Source organism: Danio rerio, chromosome 19 (assembly GCF_049306965.1).
Source record: "Danio rerio strain Tuebingen ecotype United States chromosome 19, GRCz12tu, whole genome shotgun sequence".
NCBI classification, from domain to species: domain Eukaryota; kingdom Metazoa; phylum Chordata; class Actinopteri; order Cypriniformes; family Danionidae; genus Danio; species Danio rerio.
In genome coordinates, this window is record NC_133194.1 from 40,885,192 (window position 1) to 40,910,046 (window position 24,855).

Below are 24,855 nucleotides of genomic sequence, written 5' to 3' on the forward strand. Positions count from 1 at the left end.
AATCTACATGAATGCGATTGGGTTAGCCATTATATGTGGTATTAAACCCGTTCGGTGTTGACAGAAGGTGTTCGTGTGTCTTCGGCATGAGACTCTCTGCTCATTAGCACTGAGCCGCATCCTTGTCCAGGCCTTTAATTAGCATTTGAAGTCTATGATGGGCCTGTGTTTGAAAAGGGCTTCCACGTCACACCGTCTTGGGTTCGGTGACACCAAGAACAACCCTGCCTCTGTGTAAAAGTTCCCATTCGTTCTCCAGGCAGACAAAAATACGGCGTCTGTCCCTGTCGCCTCATTCTGTGGGTTCACTGATAAGACCAATGTGCCCCTCATCTCGTAATGGAGACGGGGACGGGGATTGAGCCCACTGACCTCGCCGGCTCTTATCTGATTTACATTGCCAAATCAGAATCTACTATATTGATTACAACATAATTAGTTAATTATGGACAGGAAGGAGAGGAGAGCATGGACTGCTGGGTGAAGGGCATGTGGGTCTTCAGCCGATGCACCGCATGAATGTTAAATGAGAGATAACTTTATTCATTTGTTCGTATTGCGACAGACTCATGAATGCATGGTGTGTCTATATTTTTAGAGCTGTTATTATAGAGAGGTCATGTGATGTTGCAAAAAACTATATTCTTTTGTGTTTACAAGGTTAAGCTTTAAAAAAAACAAAAAAAAAACGTTATATTCTCTGCCTTTTGGAAACACACCGGGCTCTGATTGGCCAGTAGTCCAGTGCATTGTGATTTTAGCCAAGTACCTCAAGCTGTGTGCTAGCAATATTACGCCTTTATTACCTTATCAATTCGAGGCTGAATCTTTCAGATAATCAACATGATCAATCAAGCTTTCCAGCATGATTTGAGAAAGAACAAAACCGATTGGAACCAAGGTAGTTTTTCTATTGTAATAACACACACAGCATGGGTGCGAATTAGAGGAGGGTTTGGAGGGGATTGACTCCCCTAATTAATGCTTAATACCTCCTGAAGGATGGCAAAACTAGATGTAAGGAGGGTCAGCACTTTAGTAGTGAGAAATAAGTTTCTCTAATCTGTCCCTTAAATATGAATCATTAAGCAATCTTATAAATATACATTTGTCCACCCCTATAACGGTTCATCCCATTGTTAATTTTGAAATTCACAATGACTGTGTTTACATGGACATCAGTAATCTAATTATTTGCCTTAATCTGAATAAGACATAATGAGATTAAGGTGTTTACATGAGTTGCTATTTAAATGTTCCTTTCATCATCCCGTTTTACATGTCACAGCACATATATCAATTTACGTCACCACACTATCCACATATCCTCCAGAGTTTCATGTAATTTTTTTGGTTTCATTATTAATTAGTTGACTTTAACTGCAGTTCAGCACTTTCACTTTCAGTCAGGATGTCATTCATGAATGTCCCCCGTGACAAACGAGATATTAGTTGCTAGTGTGAAATGCAGGAAGAGTGTTGTTTTCATGGAATTTGATACCACACGCTGTATGGGCAAAAAAACCCTCCGCATTTCACGATGCAGGTGTTTGTGGTCCTTCACTGACTCGGTAGGTGCAGATAATAGTGTCAAACATCAGATCCTATACGATGGTAATAGTTTGATTGCAGTGTTTACATGTCTGTACTGCACTTCAATAATGCGAATCGCCATACTCCACATGTCCTTATTCAATTTTTGTTTAGTTTGATTATGACTTTTTAACCTCTTAAGGCCCAAGGTGTTTTTTTTACATGCATTTTTATTTCTCTTTGCTATTTGGGCTTATTGAAACCTAATTAGAATAAAACCTAAGTATTATCTTTTGATATGATGTACTTTTAGAGAAACATTGTTTGTGTAGTTTGACCTACAGTCGCCTAAAAGGCTAATCAGAGGTAAATATTCCTCAAAACACTAAAAACTGAAAAGGGTTTTATTAATAAATTAATCAGTTAAAAATATGTTATAAATGTAATTTAAATTAATCCATAAATTTGATTCACTGAAGCATGTACACTGCAAAAGCGATTAGTTACTTTAAAAAAGTAAGTAAACCCCTTGCTTTAAAAGCAACAAGTTGATTTTCTTAAAGTCTGTAAACCCATTGACTTAACTTTAATAATTATGCACATATTTTGTTTACTTAAGAATTATAGGGCAACGGGTTTACTCTCTTTAAGTAAAGTCAACTAATTACTTTTTACACTGTATTACACAACCTAACATTACTAAAAAAAGTAGATTTCAATTGTCAAAGTATAAGCAAAAGCATTTTGTTGACTTTACTTTAAAACAAAGTGAGTAAAAATGTTATTTTAAATGTAATAAATAAATTAAATATGTGCACACTGTATGTTAAATTAACCCAGTTCTAATTTGGTTTGCTAATGTATTTTTATTTTTTTTATTAAATCAACTTGTTGCTTTTAAGGCAAAGAGTTTGCTCACTTTTTTTAAGTAAAGGAACTAATTGTTTTTTTTTTACAACCTTCTTTTTGTGTATACTGTACATTTGTGCAGTGTGTTGCCAGGTAGTGTTGTAGATTTGTGGTGGCATGTTTAAATGAAGTATTATTTATGGTGTGATGAGTAACTTTTATGACAAAATTCTCTCTTTTTGCTTAAAGTTATCAGCCAAAACTAAAAATGCTGTTATCATTTACTCTCCCTTGACTTGTTCCAAACCTGTTTGACTTTCTTTCTTCTATTGAACACTAAAGAAGATATTTTGAGGAAAGCTGGAAACCTGTAACCATGTTTTCCCTACTATGGATGTCTATGGTTAACAGTTTTCCCCCTTTTTTTTTTTTTTTTTTTTTTTTTAAAGCTTAAAACCTCTTCTTTTGAAATCACTTGAGGGAGAGTGAATAGTGAGTACACAACCATCCCTTTGAGTCTGTCAAAAGGGGTTGCAGCTGGAAGTGTAAAACATATGGTGGAATAGTTATTGGTTCATTCCGCTGTGGCTACCCCTGATAAATAAGGGACTAAGCTGAAGGAAAAGGAATGAATGGATTATAATATGATATAAGAATTTGATTTTGTCACGTCCTCCTAGTTTTTATTTAGACTAAGTTTGTCGACAGTTACAATCATTAATAATTACTGTTTTCTTGCAATAGATCTTGGAATCACATCAATTAAATTTAACAGTATGTACAATTATTTGCAAATAATTATCAATAAAATTTTTCACCATATTAATTGACATATCTGATGAGTCAATCGATTATCAGATGTTTTACAGTAATATGGGTGAGGCTTAATTCCTTGAAGGATCTTGCATTTGGTTTTGAGTTCCAATATTCAGCACGACTGCAGCAGAACTGCATAATAATCGAAGCAAGGTGGAGGTCTTTTACGGTTTATGTAAAATCAGATAGCTGGAGACGGTGCTTGAGCAGACCTATAACTAAGGACAGGATCTCAGTGTCTTTCTTGACACCTTGACTCCGGAATAAAAATCCTATAGAGATTTATCGACAAGATGAGCTGAAACTCATTTCAGCAGGACCAATCGAGCAGCGTGTTTTATGATGGCTGTACAAGGCCGTGTGAGAGGTTGTGTGCCAATGTGTTTTGAATCTATTAAGCATCTGTTACCTGACAGCAAATGGCTCTGTCACCATCTATCATACCTGCCTGGTTAGGGCCATACTGGCCTCTTGGCAGAGTATCAGCAGATTGTGTGTGTGTGTGTGTGTGTTTCTGTGAAGCGAGCGACGCCACCGCAGCTGCATTTTAATGTATTCTCGCTGCTAATGCGCTGCCTGTTTTCCTCATAGGTGTGATGAGTGTCGGCTCTGCTACCACTTCGGCTGTCTGGACCCTCCCCTGAAGAAGTCGCCCAAACAAACAGGTTATGGATGGATCTGTCAGGAATGTGACACCTCTTCATCTAAGGTGAGAGTCAACAAGATAAAAACAATCTCCTTCTGCCTGCTTTAGTTAGATTATAATCTTCTCCCAGCATTCCTGGCACATGAGTAATGCCTAAAATGTTTGTTTGATAGTAGTTTGTTAAGTAAAAGTACCATTAGTAGTTCAAAAATGTAGTCCAAGTAGAGTCAAAGTGTCAGCTGTAAATATTACACAAAGTATGAGTAAAAAGTAGCCCTTTTAAAAATACTCAAGAGTAGTGAGTGTTACGCTGGGAAAGGTTGATGCGTTTACATGTCATTTGTGCCTGTGTGTGTGTGTAAACGTAACATTCTGTAGTGCATTTAAGGACATTTCAGTCATCATACAGTCAACATCTGCCATCTTCTCATCAGCGGCATGCAATCACAACTGTCTCTGGTCCATTGCGTGTAAAGCAGGGGTGCCCAAACACGATCATTGATGCCAATGTCCTGCAGATTTTAGCTCCATCCACAATTAGACACAGTGGAGACAACGAATCAAACTTTTACCAGGTATTCTACAAAGCTTCTGGCAAGAGCAAGTTGGAGCTAAACTCTGCAGGACATTGGCTCTCGTTTGGGCACCCCTTGGTGTAAAGTATCTTCTCGGACACTTTTAATGCTTCCAAACAGTTTGCTGCATGTCTTAATGTAGTTCAGTATGATGCGATTTGCCTTCTGTGTGCGATTTGATTGGACTGATTTGTATAATTCTCATAGACAGCATAAAAGAAAGTAGTGACTGCCTGTTGAAGGAAAGTAGTGCAGTAAAAGCACCGAAACTGCACTAAAAATGAAGCAAAAGTACACATTTTTAAAAAAACTTCTTAGTAAATTACAATTCCTGAAAAAAAAAAACTACTCAATTACTTTACACCAATGCTTGTTTGTGTTTGTGTTTCACCTCAGTCTGCATTTAAAGGAACACACCACTTTTTTTTGGAAATAGGCTCACTTTTACTTCATGTTTGAATCCTTTCCTGGTTTGGTGGGCAGTGTTGCCAGATTGGGCGGTTTTTGAATTTGTTTATGCGGGTAAAAAAAAACGGTATTGGCGGGTTGACAAAATTTAGCCGATTTTGAAACGTAAATTTTACATGCGACTTATTTACCAAAACATAACTGTGTGCTCATACTTTATTCAGTTGGTAGTGACCAGTTCATACTGCAAACCGCATGAGCCCACCTGCAAGAGGAGGTGAGGGAAAGTTGTGTCAACCTGACTCTTGGACAAATCTGATTCCCTTTTGCGTGCACGTACATCGCTCAGCGCCTGCAGTTAAACTCGCAGCAGTTTTCATGACACATTTCTATTATTTTTTCTGCAATTGACAGCAAGAACACACATAGAAGCGTTGTCTGATTAACAAGCAGCACCTAATTATCTTTTAAATGGGGTGAATTTATACCCTATTTTGAAAGTAAAACACTCAAATAGGTAGTGTAATCTACACAACATTAAGTGCAGTGTGCGGGTGAGAGCGGGCAGTGTTTCTATGTGATCCGGTTATGTTGTGGTTCTGTTTCTGCTGGTGTTGGTTGCTGTGTGGTTAAAAATTAGGACAGTTCAAATTACTAGGTTAATTTCAATTCAAATCAATTAAAATTAAATATTATTCTAATATTTTGGGTGCTTTTTTTGTACGTTGGGGTGGGTTTTGAGCTAAAAAATGTCAGGTATATCTGGCAACACTGTTGGTGGGAGCACTTTTAGTTTAGCTTAGCATAGATCACTGAATTGGATTAGACCATTAGCATCTCGCTAAAAAACTAAAAATGTAAATAATAAATAAATACCATGGTTGTGCTTGCAACAGTGATATTACAAAGTGCCTGAAAATAGTCCCCACACTGCATGATATCATTGCGCCCACTGCAGTTAAAGTTTTAATTATTATTCTAGAATGAGAGTATAGTTCCTAGTCATATTGGCCATGAAAATAGGAACTTTTTATTTTCCATCTGACTTAAAATATGTAATTACAGAAGAGTCAAGCTTGAAATAGGAAAAGTATTGAAACTCCAACATTTTTTTGAGTGAGATGCTAATAGTCTAATCTAAGATTTTCGCGCTACCATTAATTCATCTTACGATACTATACCAGTTCAAGTATCATGATACCAATTAGTATTGCGATACTGTAATTCATAACTCAACTTAAATTTTTTTTTTAGAAATACCATATTTTACATGTTATAATAAGTATTGAATTTAATTAACTAATTCCCTTATTATTGAAAAATTAAATATTATTTGCACATCACTTCACCTAAATTTTATTGTTTTTGTTATTTTGTAGATAACTGACCAACAAAAATACAATAAAATAAAGATACAAATTATACCAAATGAAATTTGTTACAAAAGAGCATTTTCCCAACAAAATTAGGCTAGATGTAGTCAAAAATTCTTTCAATGTTTCTATTTGCTATTTTTTTTTTTTTTCAATTTTGCTATTTTTAGGTTTTTCATCTATTGTTTTTTTGTTTTAGTCTTATCAGGTAACAATCCAAAGTAATTAAAAATTTCACTTTGTGAGTCGTTCTTTTTAAGAGATTGTCACTTTTTTGTAGCTACTAAATCATATTGAGAGGAACAGAAATAAATCGATTCACATGTGAGTTTGAAACGTCAGAAAACATCAGAAAACTTGCAACCTTAAAGGGCTTTCAAAAAAACGTGTGAGTATTTTAGCCACTTTTTCACCTTCAACATTATCTATTGTAGATAGACTGTTAATGACGATGCTATCGTTTACAAACTACAGTTTTGAAGCCATAGTTTCGAGATACTACCATAGTACTGGTAAAACATGCAACCCTAGCCTAATCCAATTCAATGTTTTATGCTATGCTAAGCTAAGCTAAGACATGGAGATTGGCTAAATGGATCTAAAAATAGTAAAACTGCACTGTTTACCAGTAGGTGACATGCCAAAATTGACTAAAGAACCAAGACACACTTAGGAAAACATTGTTTTATTATCATTACCAAAAAATGTATTGTTATTGTTACTATCGTACAACCCTACTATAAAATTTATGCAAAAAACTATGGTCCACATATAAATGCATCACAAATCTTGTGAAATCACCTAACAAATTGCTCCAAGATACAGTAGCACTTCATTTAATGTTATGTCTCATTATCATATTTAATTTCAGACCTATTGTATTTGTGTGTAGATTTAAAAAGGCATTACATTTGATTTTAAAAATACTAATAAATTGATTTTTGTTTCAATGTAATCAGACAAATAAGTTCTGAGAAACAGTAACACAACAGCATGATCTTCAGAATTAGCATCTTGTAATGAAGCCAAATTCAATTATTGTAATCAAGCCAAACAGGAACAATGCAACAAGTGTTCCTTTATTAGCTTATACATCATTTTTTTAATGATCGAATGCTATCCTATCAAAAGGTTGGGAATAAGTAAAAATATTATATGCTGTGGTTTGTTTATTTATTTATTTAGTTTTAGTTTAACTGGACTGAATTTAGAGTGTTCAGCGCTCAAACAGCACTCGAATTCTCTCAGTAGCATTTCCTGACATGATTTATTAAATAAATAAAAATCTTTACCGCACATCCCTATAAATAGTCTAACCAGGCTTATCGACTCCCTGGCTTTGTTAATTACAGATAAAAGCTAAGCGGGTGTTGTTTGAAGACGGCGAAATGCCCCGATGCTGAAAGTCAATCACTGTTTTAAACCCTTCCTCCTCAAGTCTTAAGCAGTCATTCCTGTGTTCACTTCTAAAAAGCTCCCGTTGACTTTACTCTGCCGTGATTTTTAAAAAAATATGATATTTTTGAAAATTGCAGAGTACATTCACGTTTTCCCAAACATTTAATTTCTGTTTCTCATTGAATTACAGTGCAATCAAAGGCGGTACGCGTCTCCTCGAAAACCTAATTAAGTTAATAAATGCATGTGCTTTTCAATTTCTCTTTAAATGGACAGTCCTGCTAGCCAGACTCCAGCGGCATGGAAAATGGGGGTTAATTGATGTTTGCTGAAGAGAAAGTAAAAGATGAAAAATGATGGTGGCTTGACTGCGTGAGTAACATGGAATTATTGCTCAGGATTAAAATTAAAAGGTTAAAGCGAGAGAGCGTGATGATAGAATGAGAAATGTGGACGCTGGCAAATGCTGTATTGCGTTATAATCCTCTCTCTCTCTCTTTCTCTCTTTCTCTCTCTCTCTCTCTCTCTCTCTATATATATATATATATATATAATGGCTAATAATGGTTACATTAAAGTATGAATAATGGTTACTCTAATAACATATGTCATGTAAGCATCATGACTATAGTGTAAGGATTAAACTTTTTTTGGAATACTTATATAGATTATAATTCTTCAAATGAGCAATTGTATGTTTTCTATCAACATTTATTTTGCAGTTTAATAGGATACACAGCAACTTTCATATTTAATTTCATCTCTCACGGCATTTTTTTCTCTCTGATTTCATTATTTCAATATTTTACCTTGCTGTCATGCCAATAAACAATGTATTACAATAGTAAATGTACAATAAAATGGTATATAATAGGTTAAATGTACACAAATCCTGGTGTTAGCATGGTAAATGTACTAAGCATTACTAGTACTATGTGGTTAATGTAAGTATTAAAATGACAGCGTGCCCAAAAACCCTGCATCTCATGATTAATGTGCTAAAATATTGTATTATATCATGCTGTGTCCACTCAACTGGGTGCTCTACAACTACTACATTAAACACATTATTACAGTTACTACAAAGGTTTTACTTAGAATACATGGTTGTTGTTTATTACATACATTTTACTAAGCTTAATGCAAAAACATATAAAAAAAAATGGGCATTATCGTGATAATTGGCATTACTTTTAATATGCTATTAATATGTTATTATTTTACAGTAAATGTAAGCTGGTTTTACTACACTATCATATTTCCATGATAAATATTCTCTTTTGTATAATCTCATATTAATATTGGAGTGAATGCATATTAATTATTATATATACACTCAATGGCCACTTTATTAGGTACACCTCACTAGTACCGGGTCGGACCCACTTTTGCCTTCAGAACTGCCTTAGTGGCATAGATTCGACATGGTACTGAAAATGTTCCTCATAAATTATGGTCCATATTGACCTGATAGCATCACGCAGTTGCTGCAGATGTGTCAGCTGCACATCCAGGATGCAAATCTCCCGTTCCACCACATCCCAAAGGTGCTCTATTGTATTAAGATCTGGTGACTGTGGAGGACATTTGATTACAGTATCGTGTGCAAGAAACCAGTCTGAGATTATTCATGCTTTATGACACGGTGTGTTGTCCAGCTGGAAGTAGCCATCAGAAGATGGGTACACTGTGGTCATATAGGCTGTGGTGTTGACAAGATGCTCAATAGGTATTAATGGGCCCAAAGTGTGCCAAGAGAATATTCCCCCCACACCATTACACTACCACCACCAACCGTTGATACAAGGACACAAAACTGCCGCTCCCTGGATATTTTATCTTTTTCTGACCATTCTCTGTAAACCCTAGAAATGGTTGTGCGTGAAAAATCCCTGTAGATCAGCAGTTTCCGAAATAATCAGACTGGCCCATCTGGCACCAACAACCATGCCACTTTCAAAGTGATTTAAATCACCTTTCCTCACTGTACTGATGCTCGGTTTGAACTGCAGCAGATCGTCTTGACCATGTCTACATGCCTAAATGCATTGAGTTGCTGCCATGTGATTGGGCAAGTGGACAAGTGTACCTAATAAAGTGGCCGGTGAGTGTATATATTAATATTATAATGTTGTATAATATGATATCATACTCTATACACACACAGGGAATGCCATTAATGTAATAAATACATAATATTACTAAGCTTAATACACAAATGTACAAAAATAGGTATTATCATGATAACTACTTCAAAGGTATCACTTTGAATACGCTATAATTCTGTAATAAGTTTTAAATTGTGCAGTAAATGTAATAACATATTAAAGCATTGTTTTCTGATGGTAAATGTAAAAAAAATCATGTTAATCATATGCAAAAATATACATTACAATAGTTAAATATATATATTAATACATTTCTGTACTGTATCCACAAACAAGATGCTACATGCATACATACCCGATTCACAATATTATAATACTAATGTAAACAAAAGTATGGTATTTCTACAGTACCAACTAAAATATTAGCATGCTGATAAATGTGCTTTTGTGGTACAATGGTGTGATAGTAAAAGTACTGAGAGGACATATTACTATGCAAAAACATACAGTATGACTTCACAATAAATGTGGTCATTTTCATATACGTTGGTTGATAACATTCATTCACATCCTTTTCTTTGATTTACTCAGAACTCGCGAGATAAAAAAAAAAAATGAGATAAAAGAGCTGCCAGTCCACAGGAGTCCTTTGTTTCAAACACATGTAAAAATTGGCTAATGTCTCGCTCAAAAAATCCACTGATAAAGAAATACGCTCCGCCAACGGACCCCCCTGGCGTGCGCTGTGTATCTCTTGTAAATAGGGCTATTATAAGTCAAAGGCGTTGAAGAAAAGCCGCAGATCGGTAACCTGCTGCTGCAGAACGAGAGCTGCGTGCTTCAGAACAAAAGCGATGGAAGGAAGGCGAGCGGCGGCAGAGAAAAGAGCTTTAGACAGTGGGAGGTTCAGCAGGGCCACGGGGATTAAACAAGTCTTTGCCTTCAGAATGTGTTCAGTGACAGCCTGCAGAGACCAACCGCTCTCCGGGGACTCACAGAGACCAGACACAATCCTGTTTAATCACACACACACACACACACACACACACACACACACACACACACACACACACACACACACTCACTCTTATCTCAGCCTCACTACCTGCTTTCTGTTGTCCTCTTTGGATTTTTCTTGCTTCGTCTAATGCCGTCATTTTCAATCCTTTCTCCTGCTAAACGCTTCTAGAAGCAGTGACAGAAAAGGAAACAGGAAAGCTTTATTTTTTATTTTTTGTCATCGTTAGCTTTTCAGTTGTTTTATATTAGCGACAATGGGCTTGCAATTTTCAGCATTTTTTTTTTTAAACATGACCTTTTAAATGTGATCCATATCAGGTATATATTTCATCTCATTTGACATGATAGGATTTAAATATCATATGTATGCATTAGCATAAATATTTGAAGTGTTATCTGCACTTTTTAGTGTCATAATTTTGATTATGTGCATGCGTGGTAAAAATACCAAAATGAGAACAGAAAATCAAATAGAAAAAACTACTAAAAATAAAAGATGTATTCGATTTCCTGTTTTAAATTTGTGTATTTTGCCATGTATATGACTATAACATAGTTTTGCCATATCAAACATCTGAAATAAAATGTGTTTATTATAATTTATATATATATATATATATATATATATATATATATATATATACACACACACACACACAGTTGAAGTCAAAATTATTAGCCCCCTTTTTAATTTTTTTTCTCTTTTTTAAATATTTCTCAAATGATGTCTAACAGAGCAAGGAAAGTTTCACAGTATGTCTGATAATATTTTTTCTTCTGGAGAAAGTCTTATTTGTTTTATTTCGACTAGAATAAAACCAGTTTTTCATTTTTTAAACACCATTTTAAGGACAAAACTATTAGCCCCTTTAGGCAATTTTTTTTTCGATAATCTACAGAACAAACCATCGTCATACAACAACTTGCCTAATTATCCTAACCTGCCTAAATAACCTGATTAACCTAGTTAAGCCATTAAGTGTCACTTTAAGCTGTATAGAAGTGTCTTGAAAAATATCTAGTCAAATATTATTCACTGTCATCATGACAAAGATAAAATAAAAGTGATTATAAATGAGTTATTAAAACCATCATGTTTAGAAATGGGTTGAAAATAAAACTAATATCCGTTTAACAGAAAACGGGGGAAAAAATAAACAGGGGGGCTACTAATTCTGACTTCAACTGTATGTATATATATACAGTGGGTGACACTTCAAAAGCACCGTTACCGCTGCTTGTGGTGCCGCAGCGGCACAAAGAGATTAACAACACATTTTTTGGTGTAAAAGCAGTTTGCGACTATAGAAATAAACAGTAGCTGTAAATACCCTGCTATGAGTAAATGAAGATGAAATAACAAAACAAAGCATTATAATTCCTTCATTAATCATTGAAAACTCGTTAACAAGCTTTTTTTATTATTGTAAACTTGAGTGCAATGAGGATTCATTTTAGAAAGTAAAATTAAAGAAATAAAAGACAATTAAAATTAAAGTATAAACAGACATACTTACATTACATACTTACATACTTATACACACATACATAAATGAATAAAGCAGTGTAATATAGCCTAAATGTAGAGAGATGTACAGTGTTTGTTATTTTAAAGTGATAGGGCCAAGACAGCCAATAAACAGTTTTTTTTTTACTTTTTTGTTGTTGATTATATTTTACTTTCTCATTTCATGTCTTAATTATTGTACATAAATGATAAATTAATAATAAATAGGCCTAATATATAGTTCAGTTTTCTAAATGTCAATGTCATTTCAAAACGTCAATTATATATAAATATATGCTTATAATATATGCTTAAATGCTTTAAATATCATTATTATTGTTAAATTATATTATTATATGTCTGTTACGCTATTATGATGTGTTTTGCAGTTCCATCATTCAAATGTACACTGTAAAACCCAACAGTGAAAATCACTAAATGAAATAAGATTTGTGGTAACTCAAACTGATTATATCAAACAAAATTCTTACTGAATGAGTTAAGAATTTATGATTTTTTTGTTTGTTTGTTAACTCAATGTTACGAGCAATACCATTTGATTAGCTACAGTATATAGTTGTTTGAACTCATATCGGTTTGATAACATGTTTGTTACTAATAATACTCTATAAATATATCTCAATATAAACACAAATTATATAGGTGTATATGCCTCGGTAAGTTTACAGTACTTAAACCATTTGGTTTCAAAACTTAAATGGTTTGTCACAATCAGTTTCCTCAAACAGTTTGAGTTATCTTAACTTATCAGGTTTTCTAGTGTTGAATATTTTATTTATGCACATATATATCTTTTTAACACTCTAAAATATTTTTCAGCCTCATTTAACTGTGGTGTCAAAGTAAGGTGGCAAAAGAATAAATAAAAAATTGTAAAGAGGCCATATGAATCGACTTATCATCAGTATTCTTCTTCTAAATGCATCATAAAATGAACATTCAAATAAACATCCTTATGGTTTCCAGCGATAGACTTTTAAGCATCCTCGTCATACTGTAAATGCAGCCACACATGACCCGTGCAGCACAGGTCGAGGTGAAGGGTAAAAGTCTCTTGGCCGTGGCTGGCATTTGAAGCATAATTGATTCCATTATGGGAATCAAAGAGCACTCCAGAGATGAGCACTGTGTTCAAGTACTTCACATTCTGTAATCTGCCACGCTGCGAACCTCTTTACCTGCAGTTGGTCCGGATGTGTGTTTTTTTTTAAAAAAATGCCATCTTAAAATGCAGCCAGCTTCATCTGTAATTCTCCTCCTCTGCAAGATTGTGGGGTCGGCATTAAAGGCGAGCGGCGCTTTGGTTTTGCTGCAGCAGAATGAAGAAGTAGCGATTCAGAAGTGTGGAACTGAAGAGGTGATTTGTTATCCCTCCCAGCCTTGACTTCTGGATGTGAGGGAAGGAGTATTAGAGTTGAGGGGTTCGCACCTCACAGAGCCATCTTCTTTTTCAGGCTCTCCATCAAAACACAGGGCCCGTTGATGGGCAGAAACCAACCTAAACTGTTATGCATTGGAAATAGGGATGTCAGCTTCAATAAATTCCTATCATTGATCCTCGCTTTTAAAGACAATAATCACTACCTGACAAAAGTCTTGTGGCCTATTCAAGTTTTAGGAACAACAAATAAAAACTTGACTTTAGTTGATCATTTGGTATCAGAAGTGGCTTATATAAAAGACAAAGGCCTCTAGATTACGCTTATTTTAGCAAAATAAAATATGATTTTGCCTTGATTTTAATCCTTAAATTAGGACAGTAAGTTTTGGCTTTGCTTAGACAAAAGTCTTGTTACTTAACAGAAATAATGAACAGTATAGAATATAAAGTCATGCTGCAGTGGAAAATGAATGAATTTTGTGTATGACTCCCATGAGTTTGGATGACTGCATCCATACATCTCTGCAATGTTTCCTCCATCTTTCCTTACCCCAGACATGCTCAATAATGTTCATGTCTGGTGACTGGGCTGGCCAATCCTGGAGCACCTTGACCTTCTTTGCTTTCAGGAACTTGTGGATGCTGAAGTATGAGGAGCGCTGTCCTGCTTGGCCATCCAGCAATCCAGTGCAATGTGATTGGCCGAATACCTCATACATTCGATGAAAATGTTACTCTTATTTGGAATATATGCTTCCAAAGTAGTGCTGACTGGTGATGACATTACTACCTTTTCAACCCAAGGCTAAAACTGATCTAAAAAAATGCATATGACCAAGTTTATCAAGTAAGCTTGATAAACGACAAGTAGTTTTGATAATACGAGTTATACACAGTTACTTTTAGGCAGTGTGTTTTCAATTTTGACAATAACGGGCATGACAGTGTGTTTACAAAAGAAATTGTTTTTTTTTTGTTTGTTTTTGTTTTTTTGTTTTTTTGTAGAATGATTTTTAATTGAAGCTGCGCACATCGGGACAATTTTGGTTCATGTTTATTGCCAGCATTTTACACCTTATCACTAAAAAAATGTATTGTGAGCTTGCACACCAACATGCAGAATTCGGCATGTGTAAGAGATGATTAAAAAAACACCTCTGTCTTGTTTTTGTTTGTTTGTTTAACACACTGTATCTTAAATATATGAAAAACTTGCCGACCTATGGGGTTGTTGCTTTTGTTCCCATGCCTTGAGCTGGCAAAGTTGCAGTAAAATATAACTTGCTGGTGCTCAAATAGGATTCGATGGTGAGATTAATTTCATTTAATTTCCTTTCACGGTTTGTAATGTTTTCCCGCAGACGTTTGGCCAGGATTTTGTGTGCGGGTGACTTCTTTTGTGCAACAAGCAAGTGTCAGAGGTGTAAAGTTGCACAGCACCACCAGGGTATTTCTGTTTTTCATTAGGCGCCATCTAACATCAGGGAGTGATTTTGCACATTCATTCGACTCACCACCAGTGAAAATTGCTCGGCTATGAATTCTGAAAAGTGTCTCAAAAATGCCAAGTGTGAGCAAAAATCGGTTCAGTGTTCACAAGCTGTAAGCACGTTATTTTCTTCCCAAATGTGTCATAAGATATTTAGCATATTAAGGCCAAACGTTTACCGATGTTGAACAGTTGAATGATTCCCCTTGATGTTGGTAATTAGGGGATAACATTAGAAATTGCCAACATTTTTAACGTTGAATCAAAGTTTGTCGTTTTCACTGACATAAAACATCTTGTATGACTTTTATTCTGTGTTTTTTATAGTCAATTTAATTTATTAGCCCATGATTATTAATATTTTGCCTGTTCATGAGCTAATTTAGTTAGCGAATATGCCAATTCATTTCAGACAATTGATGATAAGCTGATGCCTCGTTCTGTTTCTCCAATCAAAGTGCAAGAGTTTGTAATAAATTGTTGTGCAATCTTGTCATTTTTTCTGCCTGTTTTGGCGTAAGATGTATGAGCCTCAAAACTATGCACATAATGACTTCCATGCTTAATCAACCATCAAAAGGTAAATCGATTTAAAGGATTATCAACAATGAATTAATTGTTGTTTAATCATTGATATAACTAATAGGGACATGAGGTTTGTGAGCTTCTGTTTCTCGATGCGTTTCTCTCACTCACCGCCTTTTTAAAGGTCATCATAAACGGGTTCCTGCCTCTAAGGTCTTGATTAATAATAAAAATTGTTGTTTAAGTTGTTTCTCTGTGGATGATTTGTCGCGTAGAGACGTTTGTGTTATTAAATCACTTAATTGCGTTTGCCTTCCCTCCGTCGCAAAAAGCGATTGGGAGAAAAAGCTCATTTTCATTAGTTTACGATCAGGGGCTGACGCCGGTATCAGTTCATACGTGGCCCCGGCAATAAAGGCTTTATTAGTAAGAGTTGAGTTCATTACGAAGGCTGTGTGTTTCCCTGCCTGCGAACGTCAGATAACCCTCCGGCCAGCGAAGGCCACATTCCTCTTCTGTCACTGCGCAGGCCTGCCGAATTGATTCGGGTAATAAAATGACAGTCCTGCCACAATATACGGATGGCCTTTAGTTGGAGAGCCCGTTAGGTGCTGGAGAGGGGCTTGTTTGAGCTTTATTTACACCCGCGTGTCACCGCCGCTCACCCTCATGATAAAGCGTTTCAGCAGATCTGCGGTGCGTCTGAAATGCCACCGACTGAACCCGGATCAGGCGGGAATGGAAATGCCTAAAGGACAGCTTTTGTGGATTGTTAATTTAGTTGCAATCTCGATTCGGGGTCAAAAGCATGGCGACCGCAGCAATTATAACTCTTATGGAAATGCATTCATGGTGTCCTGAGATGTTTTTCGCGTGCTGATTGGACTCTAAGTTGTGTTTGTTTTTGAACTATGTTTCTTCTTGACCTCGAGGGTTCAATTTGAATTGCTTTAATTCAGTATGACTCTTTTTCTCTGAGGCATTTTGTCAACTTTATTTATTGCCTGAGTTCCTCTTAGTTTTAAACTAGCAATCCTTTAAAAGAAGTTAACTTATTATAATTGCATTGAGACTACATTTTTATTCCTACTCAACAAAGTTTGTAGTCCCTGCTTTAAACATATGATGAAAAGCATATTTTTTAAGCTGTTTGGACAGAACTGTGTGTAGATATAGTGTGTCCACAGTCATATTGGAGTGATATAAACACTCTTTAAAAAAATAAAATAAAATCCTGACGTTAAAATCGAATCTAATTAATTTAAACTGTTAAAATAAGATCCAAGCCTTTAAGGCCCACCACAACGTGACATAAGAGAGCGGTTCCTCCGCCCACTGAATTGATTGACAGCTGCTTATTAACATGTCTCTGTAGTAACGTGTATGATCATATCAACAAGACAGCACATGCACAAAGCAACTGGTATTAAAAGATCTCTTCAGCTCTCTGTGATCATCAATCATCCTCAAATGTGATCAAGAATGAGTTTTACAAGTTTAAAACCTTTTTTAAAACAGTGCATGTTTGTAAAAAAAGTAAGTTGAGGATGGTAAAATTGGTGTAATTCATCATCACAGCCGCATGTCAGAACAATTAGAAAAGAAGACGCTTCAATCCCGGTTTGTGGACGTTTGCACAGTTCTTATAGCCAAGTTATTTTGACATTCTTGTCCTAAATACTCCTAGTTTTTTCGGTATATAATATGTTGTTACTCCGAATGACATTTTACACTTTGATCCATCACTTTATTACACGTTTGTCATTTAATACTTGAAAATCCCTTTTCATCTTTGTGCAACTTTGTTCAACTGCCTGAATGACAAACTGCACCATGCCTACTTTTGTTTTTTTTCTAAGACACCTTTTATTAAGTGAAAATTTTGACTTTGTTTTGCCAGTCCTCATGCAGCTAGCTGAACTTATCCAACCTGGCATGAGTTTGTAGGCAGGGCTGTCTGTTTTCTGGCCAGTGTAGGACGAGTGAATCGTTTGACTACTGCTAGACTAGTAATGTTACTAAACAGAACTGCAAAAATACAATTTACAAAAATTCTCTTTCAAGGTACGTCTTGGTCTGGTTGTGTCCTTCTTGATTTTACTCAGGAAGTTTCTTTAATTCCTCCAGCACGACTCAAGCTTGCTGTGGTTCATTGCTAACGGTAGCTTTGTCAGTGCTAATTAGACTCTGCTTTCTCCATTTTTCCTCCCTTTCCATCTTGTTATCTTGTTTATTACTCGTCTTTTGTCTCCAAATTGAATCATTTTATCAATGGCCTTGATTTTTGGGAGAAATTATCACTTAAGCAAGGCAAGTTTATTTATATAGCACATTTCATACACAGTGGCAATTCAAAGTGCTTTACATAAACAGGGATAACAAGTATAAAAAAATAAAAACAAATAATAAGAGTGATTAAAAACAGTTAAAAGCTTAATTGGTAAGTCCCACAAAAATCCTTAAATTCAGTTTTCGTGGCACCTTCACATCTTTAATATCTGATGTGATGTTCTGGATCTTGGCGCAGTTTTCTTTAAGCACAGTTGTCAGTCAGAGTCTTGACAGACTGACCTGCTAAACAGTCTAATTAAATCAGCTTAATTAACTTGATTAATTCCCTCACTCAGTCCACTTTACCATGCTCTGAAATTTGTAAGGGAAATTAGAACTCATTACTTATCAAACATTCAATTGCTGCCAGACTGTGTCAAGGGCGAAATTACTAGCCTAATATAAGTAGTTGCATTTTGGTTGAAAAAGTTTACTGCAAGTTTTTTGGGGGTTTACCTTCTCACACTGTTCTGAAGGCCAGTCGAATAAGCGTTCAGTGTGGCTTTGAGAGGTCAGAAGCAAATAGGATGAGTTATTGTAGCTAGACACAGTCTAAACCAGAGGTTAGCGTTTCAAGGTCCTGAAAGAGGATACCTTGCACCCCTGCTTGCCGGAGAGGTAGATGGAGAGTGTTAAGACGTAGGGGAAATCAATGCACCGAAGTCACGTCCATCACTTTAACTAGGCAAGCTGGATGCCGCATGCCCTCTCAGGGGCCAATTTACTGAGTAAACAGGACCCTGGAGATGGCATGGCAAATTTCAGCTGTCCCGTTGGTCACTTTCTTAGCACTTAGTGGGTTTTATTAACTCACTTACAATGCCTCCACTACACAATCCAGTAACAGGGTGAACCTGTAAAACCCTTCGGTGATGTAGAGGCTTTATGATTTGGTAAAATGGGCCAATTTACCACCAAAGCCATGAACCTTTCAAGTTTCCCAATGCTCATTTTGTGAAGCAGTTGCAGTCTACTTCTTTTCGGCTGAACTTTAGATTGCTTGTTTTTATACTCTGTGGTTTGGGTGCTAAACCCATTGAAATGGTAAGGAAAGTTTTTTTGGTGGCGTTGTAGTTGTTATATGAGAAGCAGCATAATTGCCTTTTGAAACATTAGTTATGGTTATACATCTATTAATGATGTATATCAGCTTGTTTTCCAGGAGCTGAAGATTTGAGCTTATTTTAGCAACATTATTGTAACCAATTCTTTCCTTCACTTACACTAAAACAACTGAAAACGCTTTTCAGTACTGCGCATGCGCAAAGGTGTAAGATGCTTTTAGCTCCGTCATATCCGATCGAAGTTTATTTACTTTCCGCCTCTTTGAAACTTTGTGGCAAAATGATGCACCTGTCATCTGCTTCTGCCGCTGAACAACAACTCCCAATAAACGTTCCAGCCTTTGAAAATAGGCAATATGAAGCATCTACAAACTGAAAATAATCTTTAATAAAGCAGTCAAAACGGACAGCATCCAAAACATCTGCTTTACAATGTCATTGTTGTAAAACAGGAACATATTTTTTATTATTTTTGTCTTTTTCTTTTCATTAAACAATTGTATTTGTATTGCTTAAATGTGATATTATAAATGAACTTCGTCTGTTTAATGTGATATGATTTGCATACTAATGAAGCATTTTTGCAGAAGTAGATGAAGCTGATTGAAATGCAAAGGCCTGATTGTCTAAAGTTAGCTTGAGCTCTGCAGCTAAACTTCCTGTTAGCAGAGATGGGTTGAAACTGAACACAGAAAATGTGCAGTGGAGAAAGTCTTATGCTTTTAATGTTGTGCAGAGAATTCATAGAAAAAGAGGACGTATGTATGGGTGCGGCCAATGGAGGACTGGAGAATGATTAACAAGTGACAAATTTCACTACACTCCACCTGTTAATATTAACTGCGTATAAAAGTCAGGAAATGAAAGTTGTTGCGCACCTCCTGAATATAATTCTTGCATTGCATTGAGGATAACAGAATCCTGTGAATCGGATTATTTAGTTGTATCCAATAAATTACGAATATATTTGACAGAAAAAAACCCTCTCCTGACCTTTTTTATTGAACACGCATGGAAAACATCGTCCACGATGTTAGCTGAATTGGTCACATGACTGCATAACATGACTTAAATCTATTATGGTTTTTAAAAGCAACTTGAAAACAGCGCTATAGACAACATTTTCAAAAACATCCATTTTCGTTTTTTGAAAATGCTGTCTCTGTGGATGGAAGGCCAAAATGGATAGACAAATATGTACTTTTTAAACAAAAACCTATTAGAGTGGACATGGCCTGAGTAACGAATTTCGGAATTGCAGGACAGTGCCCTCTAGTGGGTTTGTCATCTGAAACATGCAACAAAATATTTCCAGAGCAGCGTATTTTACGTTTCACTAACATTTAGGCTGAGACACATATTTAAACAGCATAATTTACACACGATTTAATATTCAAAACTTCCCACTTTTTAATGATAGTTAAAAAGTTTGATAAAGCTTAAATTTAATGTAATTCAAAATGGTGTAGTTCACTGAAATAAGTAGGCGTCACACGTTGCACAATAAACAATATTATATCGAAACACAATAAAATTGATGTCGATAACAATGATAAGTTCTGGACTTTTTTTTTATCTATATTGATCTAAAAGCCAACCACATACAGTAGCAGAAATGTGCAACAATGGGAATCTAAAAGTGTGTTGATATTAGAGATGTACTGAATATTCAGCCACTGAAAATGGATCGACAAAAAATGTTATGCCATTTAATGGACCCTCTCGTCATTGTTGGGGTACTCTTTTAAATCTGAAGCATTAACAACTTATATCAAAATATATATCGTTATCGTTCAATCTGGAAAATAATTAATGAGATTGCATTTTTGCCATATCACACTATAGCCCTAGTCACAGATGAAGTAGCTTCTCCAGACGAGAAGAGGAGGAGGCTTTTCCTTTCACATGCATTATTAATAAAGAACCAGGAATTGCCTTATCACACTCTTAAAGGTGACATTGAACATGACAGGACTGTACAACCCTCTGACCTCGGTGCTTCTCTGAACGGTGACGAGCACGTCAAGTCCTTGGCTGTATATGCAGTGCCTTATTTAATTCGGCTCTGTCGGATGGGATATTCCCCATATATCTGCTGACAGAGGGAAACGCTTTAACAAGTACGCGGATGTCGCCACATAGTAACAGATCTGTTCAAAAATTGATTCTTTCGCACTCCCATATGCACATGTACCGACCGGCGCACTGTTTAACAAATGCAGCCTTAGAGGAGTGTGACTGTGTGATGCTATAAATCACATTAATGGGGATCAGCAGACTGCATACTGTTCACAACAGAAAGGCCACACACACACATAGTCAGTCTTGAGGTCTCCATTCTTTCCTTAAAGCGATAGTTCACTAGTAAAACTATGTTTTTTAGTGTTTACGCTAATATTGTGTTGTATATTGGATATGATGTGACCCTGGACCACAAAATCGTATATACAGCCTGATCTCACGAGGAAACATATACAACAATTTAGTGGCTAATTCATATTGAATTTTTATGAAATTTTTCTCCTCTGGTCAAACTATTTTTGGTTTTAAATAGGAGGCATGGCACCCAACCCCACCTCTAAACACAACCGTCATTGGAGGATGAGCAAATTGTACTAAATTGTACAAGTAGGATCAAATAATTCATACAAATTAGCCACAAAATTAAAAAGTTACACATTGCCGTGAGATAACATTGGTATATCTTTTGTTGAATAGGTAATATCAGTTTTATTTTATGCCATGAATCATTATAATATTAAGTAAAGATCATCCATGAAGATATTTTGTCAAACTTAATTTAGACAACTTTAGGGTAATTGTCACAGAAGTTTTTTTATTCTTTTATCATTATTATTATTTTTTTTTTTTTTGGAACCCTCAGATTCCAGAATACTTATCTCAGCTAAATATTGTTCTATCGCAACAAATCATGCATCAGTTGAAAGACTGTTTGCTCAGCGTTCAGATGATCCATAAATCTCAATTTCTAAAAAAGTTTACCCTTATGACTAGTTTTGTGATCCAAGGTCACACATTTTAAATGGCTTTAATTAAAAATTAGCTGCTTCTCCCCGCCCACCGTTTCCACGTGTGTGTCTGGCTCACATCAAACATTACGTCAGATTAACAGCACAGTGACAGACAGACTCAGATGAAGCTGCAATACAGCTCATTAGTTCAAAATACCAAGTAAGTTTATTTGATGTATTTGTAGTGGAGTTTATTCATTTTCTGAAACAATGAGTCACGCACAAATGCCATTTGCAGTACACACACACACATATGTGCGCATTTACTGGCACCATGCAGCTGTGGTGATTATAGCGGTTAAGAATTAAGATTTTACTGTCTTTATTGCAAACGTGCAGTTTTAAAAACCTTTTAAACTTATACAAATCACAGAGTTGCCTCAAATATTTTAATCCAGTTTATTTGTAGAAAATGTCCTGTGAACATGTGTACACATGTTATTGTAGAAACAAGACGCCTGTCAATCAATTCGGTGGGTCGGGAAAACCACACTCCTACAGTACATCTCGTTGTTGTGTGCCTCAAAATCACTGGGATTTGGATCCTATTTTAACATCGGGAAATTTTTAAAAATAGACTTATTGGATTTCTATCAATCCCAATATGATTCTGGGCACACTATACCTACACACAATTCTGTCCACACAGCTTACAAAAGTTAATGTTCGTCATTTATTAGTAACCAAACTGCACTGACCAGACTCCAATAACTTTACTGCATGAACAAAAAAACTCTTAAATTATTAAACCATTATACTATTTTTACAATTTGTTGATGTGTGCATTCAGTATATGTCTGTATTTATCTTTATAAAGCAAATTTTTTACATTTGGTTTTTCTTGGAGGGTGACTGGGGCTAATATCTCAACCAAATGTAAAGTCTGAATAGACTGTGATTAATTAGATGAATTAATCCTCACATCGTGCAATTAATTCAATCAAATTTAACAGCATCTTTATATATATATATATATATATATATATATATATATATATATATATATATATATATATATATATATATATATATATATATATATATATATATATATATATATATATATATATGTCAAAATAAGGGTAAAATAAACTTCCATTGTGCAACTTCCACCCAGCATAACACAAATTTCTGTAAAAATTAAATTATTATTATTCGGACATGTACTTAAAATGCATAGGATGACTGGTCTTTAATTCAATTACTAATTTTTAGACTTTAACTGGGTAAAACCACTTGCTTGACAGAGTAGCAAATAATAAAAAAAATGATAATAAGTAAATATTTTAGGCCTGCACAGTGATCCTTAAATACTATGCTATTAATCAATGATAAAATGTATGCTATGCTTTTATTTGCTCAGAAAAGAATTGAATTAAAACACATCAAACTCTAATGTATGTGAGGGAACCATTTAAAGCCGTGATGCACTTTTAGTGTTGGTGTTTGCTGCTCGGCAGATGCATCTCATCTGTTTTCACCTGCGAGTGAGTGTTTTAGTCGCTACTTTATTAGCGTGCTCTTTATTGCTGCTGCTTTCATGGTGGATGTTGTTTAGCTTTTAGTTCGCTATCCATTCATTTACAGAGAGCCTCCATCCATGCATATAGCCAAGTAACCAATTTTCTCGCAGAGTTTGTGCACTTACATTTATTTGTGATTTAATATTTCACCTGAAATTGGAAATGGAGAGAAAGTCGCTTTTTTTTTTTTTTTTTTTGCTCTGTATATAACTACACCTCCTCCCCGCACCACTGGCTCTTATCAGATGCAAGAAGAGAAAAAAAGGAGAAAAAAATTCTCTGGCTTGTGCATTTTACTGCTGATTTAATTAGCCATCTCTTGGTAAGTTCACCTCAGTATCTGTCACACCTCACTAAAATGAAAATCCATTCTCTTGGAAAAAAAAAAGGTAGATTAATGAATGCCCTTTGTAATAAATGAAAATGGGAAGCGCAAATATGCATAGTCATGAAATTTAATTGTGCTTTGTGGTGATTGGGTTTTGCTGGGAGTTTTGTGTGAGAGGAGGCGGTGGCGATGGGGCCAGAGGTTGCTCAATGTAGCGCGTAACGCACAGCTTCAGCTGCCTAATGAAGCCAGTGTTTATGACTGAATGCAATTGTGTCATATCCACTATGGTGAAACACACACACGTCCTTGGGTTTGTGCTTACAGACCGGCATCACACTCAGTTTATATGCTCATGTAGATGCTTGTCAGCTTGCTGTAGAATCCCAGAAAATGGACAGCTTTTTTCAATTGGCTTCCTTTTTTGTTTGTGTGTGTGTAATAGTTTTAAACAAAAATAATTTATTTTGTCTTTGCCATTATGACAACTTAATATTTGAATAGTTATTAAGCACTATTCTAGTACTCAGCTTCAAGTGAAGTTTTGGGGCTTATCTAGGAAAATTAACCCTTGTGCACTGTTCAAATTGACTACCCTTTTGTTATGTTGGGGATAAAACATCCACTGAATTAAACTGCTGTAAAAATGCATCAGATTATATTTTTATGTTTATTTTATTTTCATACATCTGTTAATCAACCTCAGTCCTGATCAAAACTATTAAATGTTTTTAAAAAATTTAACTCTTTAATTACTAAGTTCACAAAAAATTACCCTAATTTGGTGAAAACAAAAAAAAACACACACACACACACACACACACACACACAAAATGACGTATTTTCAATATAAAGAGTAATTGTGGACTGGATTTATTTGACCTTTTATCACAGTCTTGTACATGTGAACAGTTAGTTACAACATTGG

General features: G+C 35.4%; 1 protein-coding gene across 8 annotated transcripts in view; it reads left to right on the forward strand.

Moving 5' to 3' along the window:
* phf14 (PHD finger protein 14) overlaps positions 1-24,855 on the forward strand; it is a 160,011-nt gene that overhangs the window by 121,342 nt on the left and 13,814 nt on the right. For 6 of the 8 annotated variants that reach the window (XM_073930829.1, XM_073930831.1, XM_005159688.6 and 3 more), the window contains one exon: positions 3,790-3,907. In XM_073930829.1, the coding sequence (XP_073786930.1) occupies positions 3,790-3,907 (118 nt within the window). Of the gene's footprint in view, positions 1-3,789; positions 4,342-4,471; positions 6,239-24,855 lie in introns of those variants that run through there. The other 2 variants (XR_012394576.1, XR_012394575.1) reach the window with 2 other exon arrangements.